At 38.9% G+C, this 24631-nt stretch overlaps 3 protein-coding genes across 5 annotated transcripts in view; 1 reads left to right on the top strand and 2 right to left on the bottom strand.

Annotated features, from left to right (window-relative positions):
* The window catches only part of atosb (atos homolog b), a 29853-nt gene extending 17443 nt beyond the window's left edge, over positions 1-12410 (bottom strand). Inside the window, exons 1-2 of one of the 3 annotated variants that reach the window (XM_014407194.4) lie at positions 12021-12410; positions 6755-6871 (exon numbers count right to left, since the gene is read on the bottom strand). The gene's annotated coding sequence lies outside the window, so the exon portion shown is untranslated. The other 2 variants (XM_004546924.5, XM_014407195.4) reach the window with 2 other exon arrangements.
* Positions 12411-14116: 1706 nt separating this feature from the next.
* cenatac (centrosomal AT-AC splicing factor) lies at positions 14117-19985 on the bottom strand. Its single transcript, XM_004546928.3, has 11 exons — positions 19603-19985; positions 18180-18346; positions 17437-17535; positions 17277-17343; positions 16897-16959; positions 16529-16596; positions 16305-16419; positions 16162-16192; positions 15562-15663; positions 15199-15331; positions 14117-14481 (listed from the first exon to the last, which is right to left on the bottom strand). Exons 1-11 carry the CDS (start codon positions 19717-19719, stop codon positions 14373-14375), a joined length of 1071 nt encoding a protein of 356 aa, XP_004546985.3. The 5' UTR covers positions 19720-19985; the 3' UTR covers positions 14117-14372.
* A 132-nt stretch (positions 19986-20117) lies between these two features.
* LOC101474555 (uncharacterized) lies at positions 20118-24599 on the top strand. Its single transcript, XM_004546929.5, has 2 exons — positions 20118-20671; positions 21408-24599. The coding sequence occupies exons 1-2, from the start codon at positions 20482-20484 to the stop codon at positions 22340-22342; spliced, it is 1125 nt and encodes a 374-aa protein (XP_004546986.3). The 5' UTR covers positions 20118-20481; the 3' UTR covers positions 22343-24599.
* Positions 24600-24631: the final 32 nt, after the last annotated feature.

The raw sequence follows: 24631 nt of genomic DNA, 5'->3' as shown, positions 1-24631 counted from the left end.
ATTACTCTAAGGTTATGGCTCCTTAACAAATGATTCATGCTTTAAAAAAATAAATAAATCCTTGTACAAAATAAAAATCTGTCACACACATAATTTGATCCTACCTGCCACCAGAATAAATATGTGCATAAACCTGCATACAAAATTAATCTCTACCACTCTCATAGACCATGTACTGACATGTACTTATTCATAGGTGGTTCCTTGGCTGAGTGATAGTATGGTTGCACTTGTTTTTTGGTTTGTTTGTTTTTGGCTTTTTGAGTGTGTGAACAGTAAAAGTTAGCAGAGAGGTGGCTTGAAAAACAAGACACGTCTTCAGCCACATAGCTCCAAATATAGAGATGTGGGGATAGGGGTGAGAGCGGAGGAGCGGAGGGGGGTAGACAGGGGAGGAGGAAGCAAAAGAAACAGATCAAGACAAACTGACAACTGAAGATTGAAATGAGATTCATGTGATTCGTCCGCTGCTTTTCACAGAAAAGCTGGTAAAGAAATCTAGTAATGGGATTTTATGTTCCTACTGTTTAAGATTCTCCGTTTCAACGCAAACAAACGAAGACAACTACACCCTGCTGTCCCTTTAAGAGTGAACGTTGCTTTCCATATTTGGCGATAAAGGGGTGTGTCTTCCCTCTGAACACCTTCCCCCATTCAATGGCATTGAGTGGAGCAAAAGAAAACGATGCATTGAAAACACACACACTCACATTCCAACAAAAACTCACACTGATGCAATTTTGACTTGAGCGCATGGCAGTGTTTGTTTTGATGTCTACATGGCAGCATAGGGGGCTGGACTTTCAGCCTTGATAAGAGAAATGCTGCTTGACACATGTCTTGTTTTTGTAGGCCCCTCAAAGTGACACCAGCTGTGTTTATTCCATTTTCTGGATTAAATGGGTTTCTATGGGTTACATGGCTTGTAATATAGTCTCGGGAACAACATTTACAATGCATATCAGCTGCATTAAAAAACAAACAAACAAACAAACAACGCGTAAAAATAAATAATCTGTGTTTCTAAACCAAAGTATCTAAAACAAGCTCCTTAACTCTCTCACTCAAACTGGGAGTGAATAAAAGGAAGGATTAATGAGGGGAGGTGGAGGAACAAGAAGTGTGCATGTGTGAAGAGAAGAGCATGGTGCCTGTTTAAAGACGCACAGACTCCTTCCTGTTTTGATGTCCACGTCTGCGTGTGGAAGTAAAGCCGTTAAGAAGCATAAAGCTAAAAAAAATATTTACAAATAATATTTGCAAGGGTATTACAAACACCGGTGCATGTTGATGACTCGCTTCTTTAAATACACTCAAACTTTATGATGCAATGCCTCTGACTTGACTGTAACAATTACATGAATGTCTGCCAGTAAAGGGTAGACTAAGGTACATATATTGTAGGGTGGCTGATAATTACTATCACACTTTTTGCCCTCTGGTGAAATGTGAAGGTACATTTAAAGCAATTTCAAACTTCTTTTTTTTTTTTTTAATACAACCTCCTTTTTTTAGTGCTGCAAAACTTCAGCTGTAAAATGTAATTCTTTAAAAGCAAAACTAATGACCTAATTGGTATGTAGATGAATTTAGTTCTGCTTTCATATTATGAAGTAGACCCTACGATGACACAACAGAGAAAACCCTAGCAATCATATGACCTCCTATGAGCAAGCGCTTTGGCGTCAGTGGGAAGGAAAAACCCTTCACTTTTAACAGGAAGAAACCTCCAGTAAAGCCAGGTTTAGGGAGGGGCGGCCATCTGCCGTCACCAGTTGGAGTAAGGGTAGGAAGACAGGATGATTAAATGCAGAGAGGTTTATAAATACATAGTGACAATAAGAGGTTTCCTATTTTCAAACATTTCGGCTCTTATTTCAACCAGCACTTTTGAAGCAGGTCTTTACCTGCCTGATTGAGTGCTATAATTCCACAGCAGACTTTACCACAGATAGAAAGTTCAGGTACAGGTGCTTTCTCTGTTTGTAGGGTAATCAATTGACTTTATGCAAATAGATCTAGCAAATAAGCTAGATCTATATGACCAATTAAACACAATGGTTCGATTATACAGCTCCATAGTGTAATGACCTTATAATAGCTGGATCAACAGAATTACAGATATGATGTCAAACAATTGTTATGGTCAAAAAGTAAACATGACAATAAAGGAGGACGGAAGTAACAGGATTAAAAAACAAAACAAAAACCGCAGATGTGTACAGGGGCAGTCTGTTTACTCAAGTCACGTAATGTCATGTAAAAGTCAGGCCAGAGTAGTAGAGAGTAGAGAACCCACAATGAGTAAGAGCTCATTGATGAATGCAGGGAAGATGCAACATGTCTTTTAATGCCAGTGGGTCAAAACTTGAGAAGCTTATTAACGCTTTAGGATATTTCACAAAATACACACGTTTATCTGCCCAAGTAGTTTTAAAACATTGACATTAAACACAGCTATACTGTATGTTGATCATTCTTATTAAATGATCTTTCTACACATCAGTGGACTAATGAGACTGGGCACTTCTACAAGGTGTGCACTTTTTACATTCAAAATAACTGAACTGAAATGCAGAGCATGTAGAAAAAAAATGTAAGTTTCCCAAATTAAATAAATAAACTATAAATTAAAAAAAAAAAAGATTATTTATTTATTTATTTATTTCATTTTAACCCATTCTGAACTCTTATACATCATTCCTGAAATAACATTAGTTCCCTTTGTTGGTTTGTTTGGCATTTTAAAACTAATTTCCTGTGTATCAATCGTACCGCATTTCAGAACTCTGATTATATCACTGTGAGATAATGTAAAACGTATGAAAGGAAAGAAATCAAATGGATGGGGAAAATATGATGGGGAGGAGTGTGGCACCCTGAGTCTTGGTGACAGGCTAGGCCAGCTCAGAGGATGGAATGTTCCAGAGAAATATGTTGCCTATTCACACAGGACAGGAAATGTGTGTGTGTGACTGTGTGTTTCTGTCTCCTCCTCCTCCTAGCCTTCGGGTACTTTTTTCCTGTCCATCTTCTTTCAGTATGAACCAATTCTTTTTTGCCTTTCATGCTTAGGAAATTCACATAGCATGGTGGTGTTGCACCATTCTGACTGGTAGAGGCTGAATGTAGTACCATCTTGGCAGTGAAGGGGGGGGGGGGGGGGGGGGGGGGGACAAATACCACGTAGTTCATCCAACAATCATACTGTCACTATTTAACCATTTAATCCAACAGATAACTGGTTACTAACCAAAGCGGATGGCTGAGAAGATTAGGATGGCACTTAGAGGTCATTGACACCCACCTTTTCCAGGAAGTGTGCAATCAACAGCAGAATGAAAGGAAAACACAAGCAGCAAAGCACACAGACTTAGAGAAAAATGTTGAATTCAGTCGCATAACAGCATGTTGGTAGACACACATTCATAGGACGTCTCATCAACTTAAATGTCGGTGATGTTTCAGTGTAAAGTAGAGAGTGACGTCTGACTAGGGTTAATCCTGAGATCAATTTAACACACATCCACACACGCATTTGCGGTTATTAAGCAGAACTTAATAATGAGAAGCTTTGGCAATATAACTGCAGCTCTCTGTTTTAGGCTACACCCACTTTAAGATACTTTCATTAAAAATAAACATGATCTGGTTCCAAAAATGTATTTTAGCATAATAAAGTCAGTCTAGAGAGATCAAAAATAATCTCTCTACACTGACACACTTGTAAATCCATTTTACATTCACTATTTGCGTACATCGGGTCTGTGGTGTTATAAATAGCAAGCAGCAAATTTCTTTTTTGTAAAAACACAATGTGTAGGTAGAGCAGAAATGAGGAGAACTAAGAGCAAATTTTTTTTCCCCCCATCAGGCCAATAAACAAACTCCAACTCAAATTATAAAGCAGTCAGGGGAGTGGAAATAATATTGTGAATATTATGCCACAAAGTAAAAATATGGGGACATATTAGAGTTGTATCAGGACCATTATCCATTGCCAAAGACAACCAGGCAGTGGGAGTGGAGTGTCTATAGAAAACTGACCAAACATACAGGACAGCCACCCTGATGGCTGAGTAAGTCACAAGCTGCGTCGGTGTGACTCCTGGCTCACGTTTACTGCACGTCATTCCTCTGCTCTCTCCTTTGCTATAATTCCTGTGTCCACTTCAGCCTAATTGGTGGCTGCTTGTCCTGCATGTTGAATCAGGCTATACACAGAAGGGATCCTGCTCAGAACTATCAATGCAGTATGGAGAAAACAAAAAAGCTTTTTCCCTTGCTCTGGTGAGACATGCAAGGTGAGCCAGTAATACACACATACAGACAGAACATTTGTTTCATGGCATACCAACACAACCAAACCATTAGTACGCAAAGTCAGAGATAATCACTTATAGGCCTATTTTAGAAATACAAACAACACAAAGTGCTACAATGCTCTCAAGGCTGTAGGAAATACACTGTTGTGGATATTTGTTTAATGTTGGCAGACCTAAGACTTGGTAGGTGATGTACAATAAACTGTTTAAATTAAACCCTACATACTTCCAATTACACTATACAGGTATACTGCAAACATCAGCTCTGCGTCGCTGCCTTGGAGTCATTTTTTTTTAATTTAGTGTAAAATTTCATGCAAGTCAGGCGTGTCCTACATACCCAGAATCCACAAGACAGATGGGAATATGTACTATGCACACATGGAGGGCTTTGATGCTACACTTGTTCCCCTGAGTAATGGCAACACAATAAGAACAAAATGGAAAGCTCATAAGTGACCAATGTAATGCACAGGATTACACGTCTTCTTTCCAAGACTAACTCACAAGACTACATTAATACAATGCGTTTATATGTTTTGTTCAAGGAGACTTATTTATAAATGCTAAATGATAACTCTTTGGCCACTTCTTTAGATATATCTGTTCAGCTACTTGTAAATGTAAAGATCTTATAACCATATTTTATGGCAGTTAGGCATGAAGACCTGGTCAAGATGACCTGTTGAAGTTGAAACAGAGCAACAGAAAGGGAAAGGAAGGTGACTTAAGTGACTCGTAATATGGTGATGCTGCTTGTGCTCAGCCTCCCTGGGAAAGTCTATGCCAGGGTGCTGGAAAGGAGAGTTCGTCCGTTAGTCGAACCTCGGATACAGGAGGAACAATGCGGTTTTCGTCCTGGTCGCGGAACACTGGACCAGCTCTTTATCCTCTCCAGGATACTTGAGGGTGCATGGGAGTTTGCCCAACCAGTCTACATGTGTTTTGTGGACTTGGAGAAGGCATTCGACCGTGTCCCTCGGGGTGTCCTGTGGGAGGTGTTGCGGGAATATGGGGTGTCTGGCCCATTGCTACGGGCCATTCGATCCCTATACAACCGTTGCAAGAGCTTGGTTCGCATTGCCGGCAATAAGTCGGACTCGTTCCCGGTGGGTGATGGGCTTCGCCAGGGCTGCCCTTTGTCTCCAGTTCTGTTCATAATTTTTATGGACAGGATTTCTAGGCGCAGCCAAGTGGCGGAGGGCTTTCGCTTTGGTGGCCTCAGAATCTCATCTCTGATTTTTGCAGATGATGTGGTTCTGTTGGCTTCATCGGGTGAAGGCCTCCAGCTCGCACTGGAACGGTTCGCAGCCGAGTGTGAAGCAGCGGGAATGAGGATCAGCACCTCCAAATCTGAGGCCATGGTTCTCAGCCGGAAAAGGGTGGAGTGCCCACTCCGGGTCGGGGATGAGTTCCTGCCACAAGTGGAGGAGTTCAAGTATCTCGGGGTCTTGTTCGCGAGTGATGGGAGAAGGAAGCCGGAGATCGACAGACGGATTGGGGCTGCAGCTGCAGTAATGCGGACGCTGCACCGGTCCGTCGTGGTGAAGAGGGAGCTGAGTGTAAAAGCGAAGCTCTCAATTTACCGGTCGATCTACGTCCCTACCCTCACCTATGGCCACGAGCTGTGGGTAGTGACCGAAAGAACGAGATCGCGGATACAAGCGGCAGAAATGAGCTTCCTCCGAAGGGTGGCTGGCCTCTCCCTTAGAGATAGGGTGAGAAGTTCGGCCATCCGGGAGGGGCTCAGAGTAGAGCAGCTGCTGCTCCACATCGAAAGGAGCCAGCTGAGGTGGTTCGGGCATCTGACAAGGATGCCCCCTGGGCGCCTCCTGGGTGAGGTGTTCCAGGCATGTCCCACCGGGAGGAGGCCCCGGGGCAGACCCAGGACACGCTGGAGAGATTATATCTCTCGGCTGGCCTGGGAACGCCTTGGTATTCCCCCAGATAAGCTGGAGGAGGTGGCTGGGGAGAGGGAGGTCTGGGCCTCTTTGCTTAGGCTGCTGCCCCCGCGACCCGGCCCCGGACAAAGCGGATGAAGATGGATGGATGGATGGATGCTTGTGCCAGACAGGCTGTTCTGGTATTTCAGATTTTCAAGCACAGTCACATCTACGGTTTACAAAGAATGATGAAAAAGAGAGAATATCTAGTGACTAGCAGTGGGTACAAATTTGTTGTTCATGTCAGAGGTCAGAGGAGAATGGCCAGATTGCTTCAAGGTAATAGGGCAACAATAACTCAAATAGCAATCAGTATACACAGAAGAGTATCGCTAAATGCACAACAGATCAAACCTTGGAGCAGGTGAGCTGCAGCAGCAACAAAATCCATTGTTCTCCTTCAGACCCTCATGAGGCTCAGCAGTGGCTGCAGATGACAGGATAGTATCCCATCCTGATTCAATCAGTTCTTTTGTATTGCCTCACCTCCTGTTTCAGGGGATACTGGGGATGGAGCCACCAGCTCAAAACGATACCGCACAGGACCAGCTCAGCCAGACTGCTTTAGATGATTAATCTGTTTCCAATAGCTCATTCCACCACCTTGGACCAAGAATAGAAGAGGGTGAAGAAGAGGGTAAAACTCTCTACTACAACATAAGCTTTGTGGTAACAAGGAGCAGTTTTCCTTGCTTCCCTTTAAGTTAACATTCATTCATTCATTCATTTATTTATTCATTTTCAGGCACAACAAATACCTATATTGAACATAAAATACACAAAACAAAAAACAAAACTTGCCTGAAAAAGGAGTGGGACGAAGAAAACGTATTAAATCCCACCCCTATACTCACTCATCAACAAAAAAAAAAAAACAATAAACTTCCCGCAGCTACGCCCATCATTGCATACAGACCCATCAACAGCCCCGGGCAGATACAAGCATCTAAGCGGCAGCTCGCAACCAACAATTAGAGCCTTCATAACTGAATACAGAATATATAAATTATAAATTGCATTACCACAGGTAACAGGCAGTAATAAATGGTAAATGGTAAATGGCCTGTATTTATATAGCGCTTTACTAGTCCCTAAGGACCCCAAAGCGCTTTACATATCCAGTCATCCACCCATTCACACACACATTCACACACTGGTGATGGCAAGCTACATTGTAGCCACAGCCACCCTGCCTGCCACACCAATATTTGCAGAGCTTAACAATCTATCAATACCACGGTCATTCCTAGGTCATTTATCAAACTTGGCAACACAACTGTGTTGTCAATGGTCTTGAAAAGGTCTAGGTTAGGAGATATTTTCTCAGAAGGAACAAAAGTTTGAACTTGTCTTGGTTGAGCCTCTAAGATGTAAAGCAAGCAAGCAGCAATGTGGGACGAACAGCTTAGAGTAATTTACAAATGCTTCAAGTACTTTAGATGATGCAATACCATCATGGAAACTTGTGACTTTATCCAAATTCAATCTGCACTCAGTGTCATAAAAACTATGTTCGGTGGCAAGAAAAACAAAGTGTTCTGTAACAGACGGGTAAGGCCTAAGCACTGATCTCAACATCATGGAGTTCGTTTGAGTTTACCCTAAGCCAAGAAACGCAACTGTGTAATTCTCCAACATGTGTCGAAAAACCTACTGAGTATCTTCAATTCCTATTATTGCTTAACACACTTTTTGTGAAGTTAATTGGTAACTATTTAAGGTAGTTTTAAAATGCATCATTATGTTTCTTCTAGAGCTGTACATACTGCAACAATAATTTTTGGTTTGTCTATTTGCATAGTTATTTAGAATGCCCATATAACACACGTATACACAGAATTGGAGACATGTCTGTCATTTATAAAAGATGTTACATACTTAACTTAGAGCAGACACCAAAGCAGCTTGGTATAACAAAAATACATGTATTTGAGATCATTTATTTATTTTTTAAAATACTGATCACCAGCAGTTATTTCACCTGTAGTTACTTGAAGTTGTGGAATGTAATTCACTTTGCTCTACCGTGTCACTGCAAACTGCTTCCACGCTAGATGAAACCTTAGATGTGTCATTCAAGCCACTCCAGCATAATACGCAGTATCTTCCCTTTACAAGAGCAATCAAAAGTAAAATCTTAGATTGACAAGAAGGCAAACTGGAACATGTGAACACTTTTAGGCTGTTTGAGCAACTTGAGCAACATTTAATATACACTTGACCTGTTTATAATTCCTGAGTCTTCATAATTGCAAAGCTGTCACAGTTCTGACTATCCGTGACCACCACTGTAACATTGCCAACAAGGATCACAGAATTCTTTGGCATTTTCTTCAATAACCTCCACATTGATTCTTCTGAAAACTACAGTAATAGAAACACAGGGACACTGTATGATTGCAAGAGAACTAACCACTTCCTCTTACTGGTAGACTGTTAGGAGGACTGTGTGACCTTTAATGGTAAGATTGAAGCTAAGTTTGATTAATGTGTGTACCAAGCCCTTTTTACACATGCTCTCTGGACAAAGTCAGGTAAGGATATTTCCAAAGCTGGGGCAAAGGCATGTTTCTCTACTCTGTTGCATTAATTCTTCTTTTTACAACACTTTGTAAGTGTTTGGGAAATGAGGAGCCCAGCTGCTGTACATTTAAAAACAAAAATGTTTCCTCATTCTGAGTGAGGTTGTACATCATCTTTATGCAATACTGAAGGCCTTCCCTGAAAGAGATATATGGATGGCATTAATGGTACCGTCATAGATGTGCAACTTACCCAGGCTATATGCACTAATTGATTCATACGCTGTTACAGAATCTGGCTTTTGAACTGTGGCCTCTCCTATTTAGCCTTGGGAAAAATAATGACAGATTAAAAAAAAAAAAAAAAAAAAAGAATACTTTGGTTATTAAAATCACAGGATAGTTTTAAACTTTGGTCCGTTCTTTATAAATGAAGTCAGTCCCAGAGACGATCTTATTTATTTTCTTTTTTCACATTTTTTTTATTGTTCTTTGTCTTGACATTGTCCTGTGTTTTATTCTATTGTTAAGTGTTCTTGGGTGTCTTAAAAGATGCTTTTAAATAAAATGTATTATTATTATTGTTTTCTTTTGCGTTGTAGAATTTTGACTTCAGATGTACTGACACATATGGAAAAGAAATAGTAAAAACTTGTATGATTTACTCATGAAAGTGGCCGCTTTCTCATTACTTTCATATATTGTTTTAGTAAGTACCCAAAACATACAAGTTTCATTAATATAATTTTTCAAGGGATCTTATATCTGTTTTCAGTGTTGTATGCTTTTCATACAAGTTTCACACAAGACAGATACAAACGTTATAAGATTTATATATATCTTTTCCATATGGGGATGAATCATGTTTAGTTATACTGATAGTGGTTGTCAGAAGTATTCCCAAGCCTATGCAGTCATTTCCAGAGTCATATGCGCCACCAGTGCAGTGCTACCTGACGACCTGAGATCACAGAGATTTCATCCTTGTGTTTGATCTTGTCCATTGCATATAGATTTTTTTTAATTATCAAGTAGAATCCCAAAGTGACACTGAAGAAAAGAAAACTCTATTCAGAAGACCCAACAGTGGTAGTCTCCCTGCATTTTAAAATGAGAAACACTATTCCTGTCAGCTGGTCACTGCTTTCTGTGGTTTAGTACCAAAAGTCACATCAAATTCTTGTGCATACTTATTATCTAAATTTATTTGTTGCATTCCTCTTTTCTTAAAGCTAATAATTTATGCCTAGTATTTTTTTGTTTATTGTTATTCAATAAACATAATTTAGCTCCCATAAGGATAGAGCACAGTCGTGCTTGGGCACACTCAGTCACACATACACACTAGAGATCAATATAGCCCCAGAGCAGTGCTGAGTACTCGATCTAACCCACACAATCATCTGTAATCTCTGGCATCAAATCCTGCTGAGATACACTGGAGAGCTGACAACAAGCCTTCATCAACAAGCCTTCATCTGCTCAACGCATTTAATAGCCACCCCCACTTTTTACACAGACAATCAAATTGCTGCCAGGTAGAAATGCTAAAGAACAATCGTGATCAAAGACGAAAACCACCATAAGACAAATGATACAAAAGTTATTTTTGATTTGCTCAAAGATAGAGTGTATGCAAAAGTATGTAATGTTGTTTTTGTGGACTTTATTTTATTCTCTTCCGGCAGAATCATTCATTCCCTTAGCCTAAATAGATACTGGTGGCCCTCCAAACTACCATTGAAAAACAGACTGTTACTCATGATCCTACTCTTGCTTAACTCAACGTTCTTGCCTGCTTAGTATGCACAGAAGCATGCAATTTGATTTCATTTAATTTGGCTGAATGTGTTGGTTGCTAAATTTTTTGAAGCAGAAAAAAACCCCAACAACACAACGGGGGCTTTCCTCTGGCTATTTTCTTTTCATGCATGGAGGTTGATACACTTATCCATTCTTGTATTTGATCACTCCCTCTCTTCCTTTTCTTTGAATGTGAGAGGATTATCCAAGTTTCTCTATCTCACCTGAATAGACTGAATTCATTTTGTGTTTTTTTTTTTTTTTTTTTAAATTGTCCTTGTGTACCTAAGCATGAGGGAACTTAAGTAAAAGGTGTTTGAGCATGGGACAAGCCCAGACCCAGGCCTGCTGAACAACATGCATCTTGCCTTCGGGGCTGGATACAGCAAAGATCTACATGACGTCACACTCAGCTGAGGACAAAAGCCCACTGCTTTCTCCCAGACAGAATAGTGGGGGGTGGCTGTCAGAGCAATGCATGGACAAGCAAGAGAAGAAGAATAATGAGCCGCAGCTGTATTTGGTGCTGCAGTGTGTGCAAAAATCTGTAGTTTCCATACATGTAAGACAGCTGCTGTTTTCCCATATGCACGTGTTCTTTATAGATGATGCAGTGTGAGACTGCACACACATGCCTAATGTGTATGTCATTGCCTTCATGCTCTGCTTGTCAGGACAATGAGAGATGGTGCACTGCAGCTAGCATATTAACAGTGCAATATAGGACTCATTGATTTGTTACATTTATATATTTATTTATTTATTTGCATATGCATGTGACAAAGGTTCTGTGCCATCATCAATACTCTTCAATGCATGATGCAATGCAACTCCCAAGTGCAATCCAAGGGAACAATACACCGACTGCAATCAGTTATATGCCCTCTTCTATTAGCTGTACAATGTTCATCATCACTCCACCCGCTGAGCTACAGTCACAATCTCACAGATATACCGCTGCTGGTTGATCCTTCTTGCCTGGCCCATATATGCACAATCCCAGGAGCACAGTGCGCAGTTACAATAATTAAAAAAAAATAAAAACCGTTTTATCTCATAATCATTTTAATGCCACGCACACTATTAATTTTGATTTATGCATTGGGATTTCACTGGGAAATTCTAGCACTTTGTCCCCAACCAATGCAGACTGTGCACACATAAAGAAAGTGTGAGGAAGGCAGACAAAGCAGGGGAACGCCCCCTACATCATGCAAGCTACTGTCAGGTCATCAGCTGGATCAGGCTGGATTTCGCTCATTCTTCTGCTAGACTCCCAATTATGATAAGGAATCTCTATGCATGATCACAATGCAAAGGATATAACTTAACCCATTTCAACACACCCCTACCTTTAAAGTACACACAATGCAGAAGATTAAAGGGAAGGCAACCAGCCACATTTCAAGATTTCGAAGTCTACTCACCTCACGAAAAATATAGACTCAGATTATCAAACACAGCCAGGCAGTCTGAAGTGACGTCCGTGCAGTCTGGGAGTTTGGCCTTTCTACTGTCTGTCTGCCGTGTTGACTGCTGCGTTGTCGGTTTCTAGGTAGCTGATGTTATGGGCCGAAAATCGACTTCGAAGCTAAAAGACGTTAGCAACATTAACCGTATATCAAATAGGTAAAATATTCGGACAGTCTTGAACTCGTCCTCTCACTCTATAGTCCAAATAGTTTGTTAGCTAACAAAGCTAACTCCCTTCCTCTCTGTGCCAGTCTTTTTCGTGCACTCCCAGCTGTTTTCGTTGTTTCAGCCTTTGCCTTAAATTCCTCCTCTGTCCCTTTAAGTAACAGGATTTCCGGGGTTTGCGTGTAAAAATACCAAAGGCGGGGCTTATTCACCAGCTGAGCGCCTGTCATTTAAGCGATTCGCCGCTTGGATTTCCCTTAACCAATCATCACTTGTAGTTTTTTAAACTATGCAGATTTATTCAAACATACTGTTCTCTGATTGGCCTAAGGATTACCCCAAGAGCCGCCCAGTACACGTGCATTTTCTTCCCTCCTAGTCTTCAGTGCCAAGGATAGCTTTTTGTGCTGGAGCTCCGACAGTTGTTTTATCCATTAGTGTTTAAAATAATACATGACACGAAATTAAAGTTAAAAAATAAGACTTTAATAATTACTGTCACGGATGCGTGGTAATTCATTTAGTTATTTTTGTATTTATGCACTGGTTAAATTCACAGTACTGTAGGTAACCCCCTTCTTTTCCTTCCATTTGCTCTAAATCAGCATGTTGTCACAGAGCTAAGAATAGCTCAGCAACATGTATCCCCTTGCAGCTGCACTGAACTCCACGCCCATCTACCCAGAGTACACTGGGGCCTGATTATACTGTTCTGTGACGACGATGCAGCCTGAAAAGATAAAAAAGACTGCGTTTGAGCTCTGCGCCTGGACTATGGGATACTGAGTTTGATGCTCTTGGCTGTTACTTCTCAGTACTTTATCTCTTAGTAATAAACCCAGTGTCTGTTACTGAATAAACTCAAAATTACTAAATCAGTCAATGAGTCATTTATTCTTATTTTAATTACCACACAATTCTAATCTGTCAAAAAATAATTAATGCACGAGTTTAAAAAGCGTGTACCACATAATCACACGTGTTGAGGAAAAGTGGATTACTCCCCTTTGTGCATGGCAAAGAGAAAATGTCCTTTTCCGAGTATCATATCAGCGTTCCTATGTTCTTTAAAAGTTATCTGAACTTTATGCACAGGCACACAATAGAGATGTGTTATTGTTCATATATTACTCTCAGATCCAGCGTACACTTGATGGGTATTATGGTGGTAACCACATAACAACTAATGTTATGATACCGTCACAGTGCTCTCTGTTCTGCGTTAATAAAGGTGATATTTAACATTGGTGTATTTATAATGCACTGCAAGAGGAAGTGCTGCTGTATCAATCATTTGTTCAACTTCTTTTTGAAATTTCCCATTAACAGAATATCTTTGGTGTATGATTATTTTTAGTTTTGGCCGTGGGACCACAAAGGTGGGGTCATGACAGATTTTTTTTAAAGACATTTATCCAAAAGCGACAAAATTTGCATGCGGTGTCTGCAAACATTTTCCAGTAATTCATTCTCTGAAAAAGGAAATGAAACCTTATTATTTGGTAAAAACAGCTGTTATTATTATGTGTATTATTTTTCACGGTTGCATTGCTTCAACAAGCACAGTAGTATTCAATCACATACATTTTCCTGTCACATAAAGACAGAAAAGAACCTTATCATTAAAAATGACAAACTGCACCATGCCTGTGTTAGCTTCATCTTGGCACACAAAGGTGCTTTTTAGTTTAGCTCCTTGCGCCCCCTTCTGTTTACTTGCTGTAACAGTCGTATTGCCCTCAGATCTAAGCATAAGCAAACTGCTGATCAGAATCCAGGACTTGATAAAAGTCTTTACAGTTGATTAAATAAGTGAATGTCCTCACTTATACTATAAGTGCAACATGCAGTTAATTTTTTTTTTATTAAAGAATAAAACAAAAAACAGAGCTTACTTTTCTTTAATAAAGAATAGCCAATACTTATAATACAAAATGAATGTCTTTATAGCAATACTTGAAATTTGGGTTTTTGAAAAGATGTTTGAATACAATTACATGTACTGCCATGCATGTACAGGTGTCTTATCAACCTAAACATTTCCAGTCCAGCTCCTTAAACACTCATTATAACCATAAGTAACAAGTCACACACTATATACATCACTATCACTTCTCTATTCTCACACGCCATGCTAAATATTAAGTGTTCAGCTGATCAGTTGTTTTTATCTTCTTTGACCCTTCTGTGTCATATTCCCTCCTCCTCTTCTGTCTGTGCTTCTGCCCTTCCTCTTGCCTGAACTGGTGCCTGTTGTGGGAAAAACAAAAACATATTCACATGCATTGACAAGAGAAGCTAATTTACTTGAGTTGAATCTCAAACAACAGAAAAAAAACCTATATGGACAAATTTGGCTCAGCAGTAAAGTGCTAAACTGTTTCAGGCTTTTTTTGCAGCTTTCCTGAGTTTCCAGGTGATAAAATACAAAATTACACACTAAATAAAAAATGCAGAAACAAAACTTAGTATTGTCTGACTTGCAGTAAATGGCGTTAGTATTCAAGTCATCTTCTACAGTACAACAATGATAAAATGAAGTCCACTGAAGGTTAGCTTTTCCTACATCACTGGTCATTTTGACGTGTGACTGTCATACTTTAAAACGTTTAATGCATCAGCATCTTGCAGACAAGAATCTGGTGGATATTAAACAATATTTTGATCTTCTGTATGAATCTAAACAGGTGGGCTATATTTCCCTTGTGTTGATGAGATCTTTAACATTTAAAAAGTGATAGCATGATTTCATCCCCATGAAAGCAAATTTAACACAAATATAAACACCATAGATTTTAGACACATTGAGGATCATGTGGCCTATTGGCTAACAGTGCAGACAAACATAAAACACTGAAAATATCTGAATGATATTTTCTCCTGTCTCTGTAGTCATTCCTCTGCCCAAACATGTCCCAAAACACCATATATGGAAACCAGGTGCAATGAAGAGCTTTGTCAACTAACCTGGACTGCCAGCGTCGACCGCTGTTCCACACTCTACCAAAGGAAGGTAGCCAGTTGGCGTCTGTATGTGAGCTGTGATCGAAGTTGGCCCCCACTCTGTTCGGAGGAAGCTTCCTCAGCTTCTCTTGCTCCTCTGGCAAAAGCGAGATGTCATTATACTCCCATTACAGGCAGATTTTTTTAACTGGTTTTATACAAGTCTATGTGGATATGTTATTTTTAATTCCTCACACTAACTCCAGCAACAGCAGCTTCATGATTGTAGCTCTAGTGTTTACGAAAATGCTACTTATAAATGACAGTGATGCAACAAATGCTTGACACTGCTACATGTCATTTGATGATAGCAATCATCGTCCTTACTATGTTTGAGGAACTCGTGGAGTGATGGGCCAATCTCTGGCTCTGCAGCAGTTCTGGAGGTCCCTTCTACAGGATCATCTTGGAGCCAAGGAGGGACAGCACCTACAGCACACACAGGTTAAAATGCTTCATCAAGCAGACAAAATAGTTTCATGCAGAAGCTTCAGAAAGGTTGAAAAACACAACAGGAAACCAGTAAACAATGTATTAGCTTAACAGAAACCAAAGTTTGTCCACTGATACACAATGCAGTTAGGTCAACATCATTAAGCACTTATTTTTAATTCATCATGCAATATGACTAAGCAGATGTCTGATGTACAAGTTTGGGGACAAGATCACAAGATATCATCTCAATATTGACCAAAATGTCTGAGTAATCTTTCCAGCACATTGTTGAATCTATGCTACCAGGAATTAAGGTACTAGCAAGGAGAATCTAATAATGTTCCCAGTGAGTATATATACTGAATTTATATGTATTAATGTTATAAATAGCAGGAACAGTAAAAGTTCTGCGTAACTCTCAAAAGCAGTTGTTTTGCACAACCACATATATATATTTTTTTCACCGCCACCTCAAGTCATACATCACAGTACCTGTATGAACGTTTCCACTGTTCGATGAATCCTGTATGAGAGAAAAAAAGCGTTCATGTGAGGTCATTGCATTTGTATGATAACATTGCATATATATATGTATAGATGAGTGAATACTTTTTGAATAAAAGCTGCCAGTCTACCTGATAACCTATGAATGTCAGGCCGTGTCCTGCTGGAGTCCACGGCATTTCACCCATCGAGTCCACAAAGCTGCTCCCCGCCTGCTGGTCTGATCCTTGACACATAAACTGTGAGCTGTTGCCCAAAGGACAAGGTGATCCCCAAACAAAAACACAAGTCATTTGAAGTGAGACTGATGAGAGTGTAGAATAGCTACAGTGTTGCAGATGTGACAATGGTTTACCTGACAGAGTTCTCTACAGATGAGTCTGTGCCGTTGGGTCCGTTTAACAACTCAGGCTCTGCATCACGCTGATATTGATTCAGGAAAAGCCAACAGTGGTTCACAGAGGAAGTCTGACATCTAATCATGTTTCATTTCAGCTTTTATCATTACAATCCTTACACACAACATTACCCAAAATGTTAATATAAACCTCGTGCCCTTCTTCTTACACCAAAAGGTTAACCAGCCACACTATTCTTCAAGAGTTAAACAGGAGCCTACAATTATTTAGCTGAAGAATGGTGGAATTTGCAATCTTACGTGCAAACAAACACCAGTTAATGCCACAGTGATGGATACTGCCACAGCATCGTTGGAAAACAAACCTCTAAAAGTGACTGTAAGACCTCCTGGCGATGCCTTTCCTGGGCTCGTATATGCTCAGCATGCTGCAGTCACAAAAAAAGAGAGAAAACAAAAAATAATTACCAACAAAAGGTTTCAAACCTGGATAATGTACCCTTCCTTAAGACACTAATTATACTGAAAAATGACTCTAAGGATGAAAACAGTCTCTAAGTAACTACATCTGCATTTCAGAGCTGACTTTCAGATGTTGAGATGCTGGATAATTCAGCAATAAATTGAACTGAACATTTAAAACACCTCTATATATGTAACTATATTAGCATTTATCAATACTGTGCTTCACTACTCCAAAAACAGAATGCTATATGTAGTTCATTTAAAAACAAGGTTGCAATACCTGTTTAATGTATTCATCCTCATTCTCCACAAATGATTCCAATGCCTTTGCCACCTCAACTTTAAACCTAAAGAAAAATACAGAACAGTCAATGCAGATACATTTAATTTTACAAACAAACTTTAATAATGTCTGAATACTTATGGCTCAGTAGGTCTACCTTTCCGTTTCCTCTTCTGTGACGATGACTTTGTCTCTAAACTTCGGGTCAGCTTTATTGTCCCACCAGAACTTGTGTGTATTCTTCCTGTGTTCTGGGCTGAAATAAAATATAGTTGAAAAACTTTAAATACACTCTCATATAAATTCATATGAAAAAATAAAGTAGGTGTACTATATTCATTCAGCAAATGTTTGAGAAATGTATGTTTTGTGGTCAAATGGGTCTTGGTGACCTCTGGACATATTACATATTTTTGTTGCATGTGTAGGTTTGGGAAACATCTTAAAGTCTGTGAAGGTTCTCAGTCATCCAGGTCATCGTAGTCAAAGTAGTCTTTGTCTACAAAACATCTTAAAGATATTTTAAAAACTCAACTTGCAAGTTGGCACATAAACAGGAAGAAATGGAAACAGTAATTCAGGCGTCAGCGTTTTCTTCCTGATTGTGTCTTATCAGTCACTTAAGGATCTTTCCTGTTTCATCACACGTAAGCAATTAACCCTATCCTTCTTCTTTACAACAGCATGTGTATACACAGCCAGTTAAGTAATACGCATTTAAATGCAGTTTATATGAAAAAAAAAACAACAGTTTTTTGAAAATGTGTTAAAACACTTTTCCAGACATGGATTGCTTTAAAACAGCAAAGGAAATTGAAGAAATCTGAGCAATCAAAGGCAATCAAAATGGTTCCAGACAAAACAAAATACAGTGAATAAAACCTTATAAGTAAGACTCACGTGGCCATGTGTTCTAACAGGCCTCCATAAAGGACAGTCATGTTGCCATCTGTAACGTTTTTCTCAATTTCACACCCACAGCAGTAGCACCAGAATGTCTGCTTGTGCTGGGTGCAATCAAACTTTTCTACTTGGGGTTTCTTAAGTGTTCGGCGAGCTTCCTTCACCTGGGAGACAGTGGATGAAGCAGACATAGAAAACTGACAAAGTTAGACTCTGATTGGAGCTAAAACAGTTTCACACAATTCTACTGTTGCATTTAAATATTACTTTTTATTATTATTCAAATTAAAAAATACAAATTTAAAAAAATATATATAATCAGTTTGGAGAGTGTAGTTTGTGGTGCTGTTGAATTATATAGGGTTATATATTTATATATATGCTTACAAAACAAAAGAACTAAAAGAGCTGATTCAGGAAAGGCTAACAGTAGTTCTCAGATTGGCCTTGTTGACTCCCATCTCTAAATAAGATGACATTTACTAATGGCAGTATGTCAGTGTTTATTGTCGATTTTGTGTTGTTTCAGATCAAGGCTGCATTGGCTAAATACAAGATAATGTGATAAAACTCTCAAAGACTTGAAAACAACTTTATAATGAGGATGTATTTATTTCACTGGTAAAAAAGGACAGGAATAAATAACAAGAAAATCCCCAAACTGCTACTAACATGTGCAAATCTCCAACTACTGTGTACATACAAAAAAAATAGACCAAATTTATTGACATGCAAAGACATACTATGCAAGTATGTACATTACAGTATTTGAGGACATATATAAATGAACTGTTTAAATATTTGTTCAAATAAATTGTTTTAGGGAACGAGTCTGAATCCTTACTGATAAAGAAAAATATATGTAATATACATGATAGTAAATCAGACTATATTACTGTCCGATTTCAAAGAAATATAAAGGTAATATCATAATGATATATACAGATGTTGTATATCGAGTAAAAACAAATTGTTAAAATATATAATACACAATCAGAAAAATATAATAGTAATATTAATAATAATAATTATGATGCTTTAAAGTTATTTAAGTTGTATCGTGCATTAGATATGAAAGGATGATCTCAAGCTACTTAATCAGAAGCAGGGCACATTACGCGTGACGTGCTGGTGGTATCAGAGTTATGATTATTATGAATACTGACGCACCTCATGGTGGCCGTTCTGTAGACTTAAAATCATATACATATAATAAAGAAGATAATGGACTCACAATATTTCGCTACACAACTTGGGAATCATACTTTTTAATGTTACTCAGAAGGAAAAGAGTTCAATCTAGGATTTTAACAACAGTTTGCCTCCATCACTTCTACCAGGGTCAGATCATGCTGCACAAAACACAGACTACTCTCAATATCAAATATCAGTTAAAAAAAAAAATCTACAATCTGCATACCTTTTCTGTGAATTTAAGGAGAACCACTCTGAGTCTACTTTGATGAGTTTTTCCGAAAATGTGTCCCTTCCCGTTGAATGTTGTTTGTCTACAAATGGCACAGTAGTGTGCACCCATTTAGATTCTGTGGAAGTTACCAAACATATACCGAAACCGAGATGAAACCAGATCCGATCTAAAACCAAACGTAACAGTTTTGTCTTTGTTTATCTCGTATCCCCCTTCACCACAGCAGCTACCCCTCATAGCTTAGTGTAAGTTAGCCTTTGCTGCAGGACGTAGTTCCGTCCAGAAATACTTCCCCCTTGAAGCAGAGGAACGGGCTTTGTGTTAAGACTTTCAAAAGTCTTTGAAAAGACTTTTAGTACTATGAATATTGATCATATTTAAAGTAGACTATATACCAAAAGCGGAGTAAGATCATAGATAGTAGAGGCACAGCCTTCTTGCTAAATGAAAAGGCAACAAGTAAAGGCGGAACGAAGAGCTGCCTGACTTTCAGTGTCGGAACACTGTACGAGCCAGTGGAAGTAACGTGGAGAGTGAGAAGATCAAAGACGGCAGCAGTATTCATGCTCAGAAAGAGAACTACTGATGAGACATTTGCTTTGAGTGGATGCTCAGGCATGTCCACCGTTACATTTTAACGAAACTACCTCATGCCAAGTGTCTTAAAGATACGTAGTATAATTACAGCAGCGCAGAAAAAAATAACTAAAAGTCCCCGTGAAAGCGACTGGAATAGATCAACTACTAGGAGGGAGAGGAATGAAAGGGTGAACTCGCTTCCAAAGCCGGATCTTCTAGTGTGACACCGAGCGGAAGTAAACAGAAACTGGGCTGGTGGCGTAAACATCGACTTGTGCGTGGGAACAATATATGTGTAACAAGGCAATAATGCCTTCAGTTCAGCATTTTAGACAGTTTTTCAACGAGCGACTAGCTGCTGCTGCTGAAGAAATATTCAGCGCTTTTGAAAAAACTATCCTCGAGTACGAAGAAGAGATCAGCCGTCAGCGCAGGCTGCTGGACATCGTCTGCAAACCTGCGGTGAAGTTACCCAGGATAGGTCCGCAACACCTTAATTACACGTTTGATATAATTTGCAGTTAAATAATGGAGGCTTTAGACTTATATTAGATCCTGTTCGTTTAAAGTCCTATTAGTTTGTTTTCTTTATCCCAACAGGGTTGTGAGGATGGGAATATGAACGTGCCTCTATTACCACAGCACGTGTCGAATCGACCTCAGTCTATAATCTTTGTCAGTGTGAGAGAAAAACTGGGAGTCGGTGTTTGCTAAGCATTTTTTCTATTCAAATTCAAATTTTATTTGTCACGTACACAGTCATACACAGTACGATATGTAGTGAAATGCTTGGACAACTACTCGTGACCTAAAGAAAACAAAAAAAGGAAAGGCTATGAATAAGATAGGAAATAAATATGCAAAATTAAAAAGGGTAAATTAATTTTGCATATTCTTAAATGTTTTCGTTTTTTGATCAATCAAAACGGAAGAAAACCTGAAATTTATTCTACAACATTGTTTAAAATATCAGATTTGGCAACATGAAATTGAGCGGCAACTACAATGCTATTTATTTGTTTCAAATCCCTTCCACCTCAAACGTGTTTTATTGGGTAGTTTTCTTTATTTTACTTTTTTTCTGTTACTGACATTGGATTGCACACACCAGTATATGGAATATTTATGAACTTTTAGGTGGGTAGCAAAATCTGTGTAGTTTCTGTCAGTGTGTAACTTTTTGTTTGTTTGTTTGTTTGTTTCACTTATCCCTCCAGAGCTCCCACATCAGCTTGCCTGTAAAGAGGAGGAGGTTCTTGCCTCTGACCAGCAGCCCATTTTCCAGGAGAGGAACCCCAGGTTGGATCAAGAGGTTAAAGAGGAAATCTGCGCTAGTCAGGACAGAGAGCATCTTGTACTGAAGCAGGAGACTGATACTTGCATTGTGCCTCTTACTTATGAGAAAGGTGACAACGCTGAAGATCAGACTTTGAGATTGATTCCGAGTGAATTAGTAAGTGCAACAGAAAAACATTCCTTAGTCAAAATATCTATTAAAACCTCAGAGGAAGCAGAGCTAAATACCAACCACCAGCTCTTTTCTCACAGTTCCTATTTATCTAAAAGCCCTGACAAAGAAGACGAGCCTGAGGATTGTATGTCAATTGGAAATGCAGAGACAAAACCACAGAAGATAAGTCACAAAGGCAATCATATACATAATCCTGCAATGTTGATGAATTACTGTAAAACACACGCAAGCAAAAAGTCTTTCAAATGTGACACTTGTGGAAAAACATTTCCATTTAATTCCAAATTAATCAGACACCTGCGAATCCACACGGGCGTGAGGCCATATTCTTGCAACATCTGTGGTAAAAGATTCAATCAGACATCCATACTGAACGTTCATAAACGAATCCACACAGGCGAGAGGCCGTATTCTTGCAACATTTGCGGAAAGAGATTTAACCAGACGTCAATACTGAACGTCCATAAAAGAACTCACACGGGCGAGAAGCCATTTTCTTGTAACATCTGTGGTAAAAGATTTAATCAGAAGTCAATACTGGATGCTCATGTCAGAATCCACACAGGCGAGAAGCCCTTTTCTTGCAAAACATGCGGGAAATGTCTCAGGAGTCGTTCTACTCTGTTGGTTCACATGAAAAAAACACACGGGCGAGCAACCGTATTCTTGCAAAATATGTGACATTTCAAATGCAGCTATCTTGTAAGTCCATGTGTGAAGCCAGACGTTTGCCAGACTATATGTAAAAGAAACAGCACACGAAAAATCTGCAAAGGCAATAATTTTATAATTTTGTGTGCAGCAATTATGTGAAATGATTCTTTTATGCATCAAGCTTGATACGGTATCTAAGGCTGCATTCGTTCGACTACGGTAAGTGTTTGTATATGCAAATATAGATACAATATAGAGTTTCAGTTTTTCACTTCAAGACTAAAACAAACCACTAATATTTAATTACACCTCAGTCTTCTACTTCAATGCTTACATTTGATAATAAGTGTTAGGACTTTTTAAAAAGCATTAACCTGTTTAGGGGATACACAAATAAGGCAGAACCATCAGCTGTGGGCACAAATGGGTCATGGCACACTCATTCGTTGAGCACAGATGGAAAAGTCCCACTTATAGAAAACTACATTGACACAAGGCGTAGCCGCAGCGGATTTTTAGAGGGGAATGTAAAAGGGATTTATGATTTGTTTTCCCCCCGCTCTGCCTTGCAGATTGGTTGTGGGGGTCTGATATATGAAAAGCTGCTCCTCCTTGTCTCCAAACACGTTTTTCGTGACTGTAGCTGCAAAAACCCAGTTTTGATTTCTTGACCCAGTCACCATGACTTCTGTAGATGTTGACTTTTGTTATGAGGGTGTACGTCAGGACCATGTTGGCATATTAGGTCTCAGTGATGCATGATGCTCATTCACTCACGTGTCAGCAAAACCTTCCTGCAGCTCCTTTTCAAACACATAAGGGTTTGGAATAGTAGATTTTCATGCTTGAAGTGCCTTCATGTCTTTATATCCATCTCTTGCATCGTATAAATTCTTTTTACAAGTCTGTTCACAGTATTTGTCAGCTGGTCAAATTTCAGCTGGCAAACTAATACCATTTGCTGCTTCGGCTGGCTTCAAAGGCCTAGAGTTCCTGCCTTTAGAAGAAGACATGCACACGCCACAGTGTCTGTATTAAATAAAATATCTCTAATTGTAACAGTATACGCCATTTTCCTCTGTGTGCCTGAATGTTCGTATGCAACTGTACGTCTTCTTTTCGAGAGCTCATGAATATTTGTTTTGTAACTTCATTGCTTTTTTGTGTTGGTGTTGTTTGTTTGTTAAAGTCCAAAAGTAAAAGTATCTAGTAACAGTGTTGCGAAATACCCATCACAATTTCATACAACTCCAGCTGATGTTTGGAGATATTTTATTTTGTTTAGCGAGGAGCAAAAATGTGCACAGTTCAGTGTGACACAAGGTGATTGGATTGAAATGTTCCCAGTTACAAGTTTAGCAGTTAGAGCCAGACTATGTTTGGTGTTTCTCATTACAAAAAGTCACTGTTTAGCTTATTGCTCCTGATTATTGATCCATTATATCATTTAAAAGGAAATGCACAGCAGGCTGTCTCTCAGTGTATTTCTGCTGTAATTGTGAATGAGATGCTTTGTGGAACTTTTGAAAGCACTGAAACCCTCAACATGAATTTGTTAATTATAACATATTTATATCTGCCTTTATTGTTTTTATTCTGAGGCTGCTCTACATACCTGAGGCCAGCCTAGCATTCATTAGGTTACATGTGAATGTTTCTACTTTATGGTAACACAGTGAAGAAAGCCTTTTACTTGTCAGCGTTACAGTTTCCCTGTTAACAAATGGTAGAAAAAACAAAACTGAAATACTTACAGAAGTTACAGTATTGTTTGCTTATTTATTTTTTTTAGCTTTTCTCTTCTCTTCTTTTCACTTAGTAAATTTGCACGCCAGTATACACTATTACATATATATATAGCACATAGCAAGGGCTGATTTTAGCTAACCTCTTGTAACGTGTACTGTAGAGAAAAACAGTTAAGATACATGATGCTGGATCTAAATGTAAAACATGTTTATGTCTTTATCAAACTTGCGTGTTGTTTAACTAATGAAGGAAGTTAATAGTGGCTGTTTAAAATTAGTTAAGGGGATTGATTTATTGAAGTAACAATAGACAATAAAGGTAGCATTGCCCAGTCAGTATTTTAGGCTATATAACTTGTTTTACTGTATTCATCTCCATTTACAGATATTTAGATACCAAAAAGAATCCTAAGAGCCATCTATGCAGTCTGAAAGTCTTTGGCATTTTGTGTTTATTTTGTTCTTTGCAGTATTTGTTGCCCTGAAATTATTGTATATCTATGTAATGTTACACTAAATGCTCAGTTTGACTATATCCCTGTGTGTGTTTTGCATTTTTATTTCACTC

The sequence above is a fragment of the Maylandia zebra genome, linkage group LG12 (assembly GCF_041146795.1).
Source record: "Maylandia zebra isolate NMK-2024a linkage group LG12, Mzebra_GT3a, whole genome shotgun sequence".
In the NCBI taxonomy this organism is placed as follows: Eukaryota; Metazoa; Chordata; class Actinopteri; order Cichliformes; family Cichlidae; genus Maylandia; species Maylandia zebra.
This window is presented reverse-complemented; position numbering and strand designations above follow the sequence as displayed.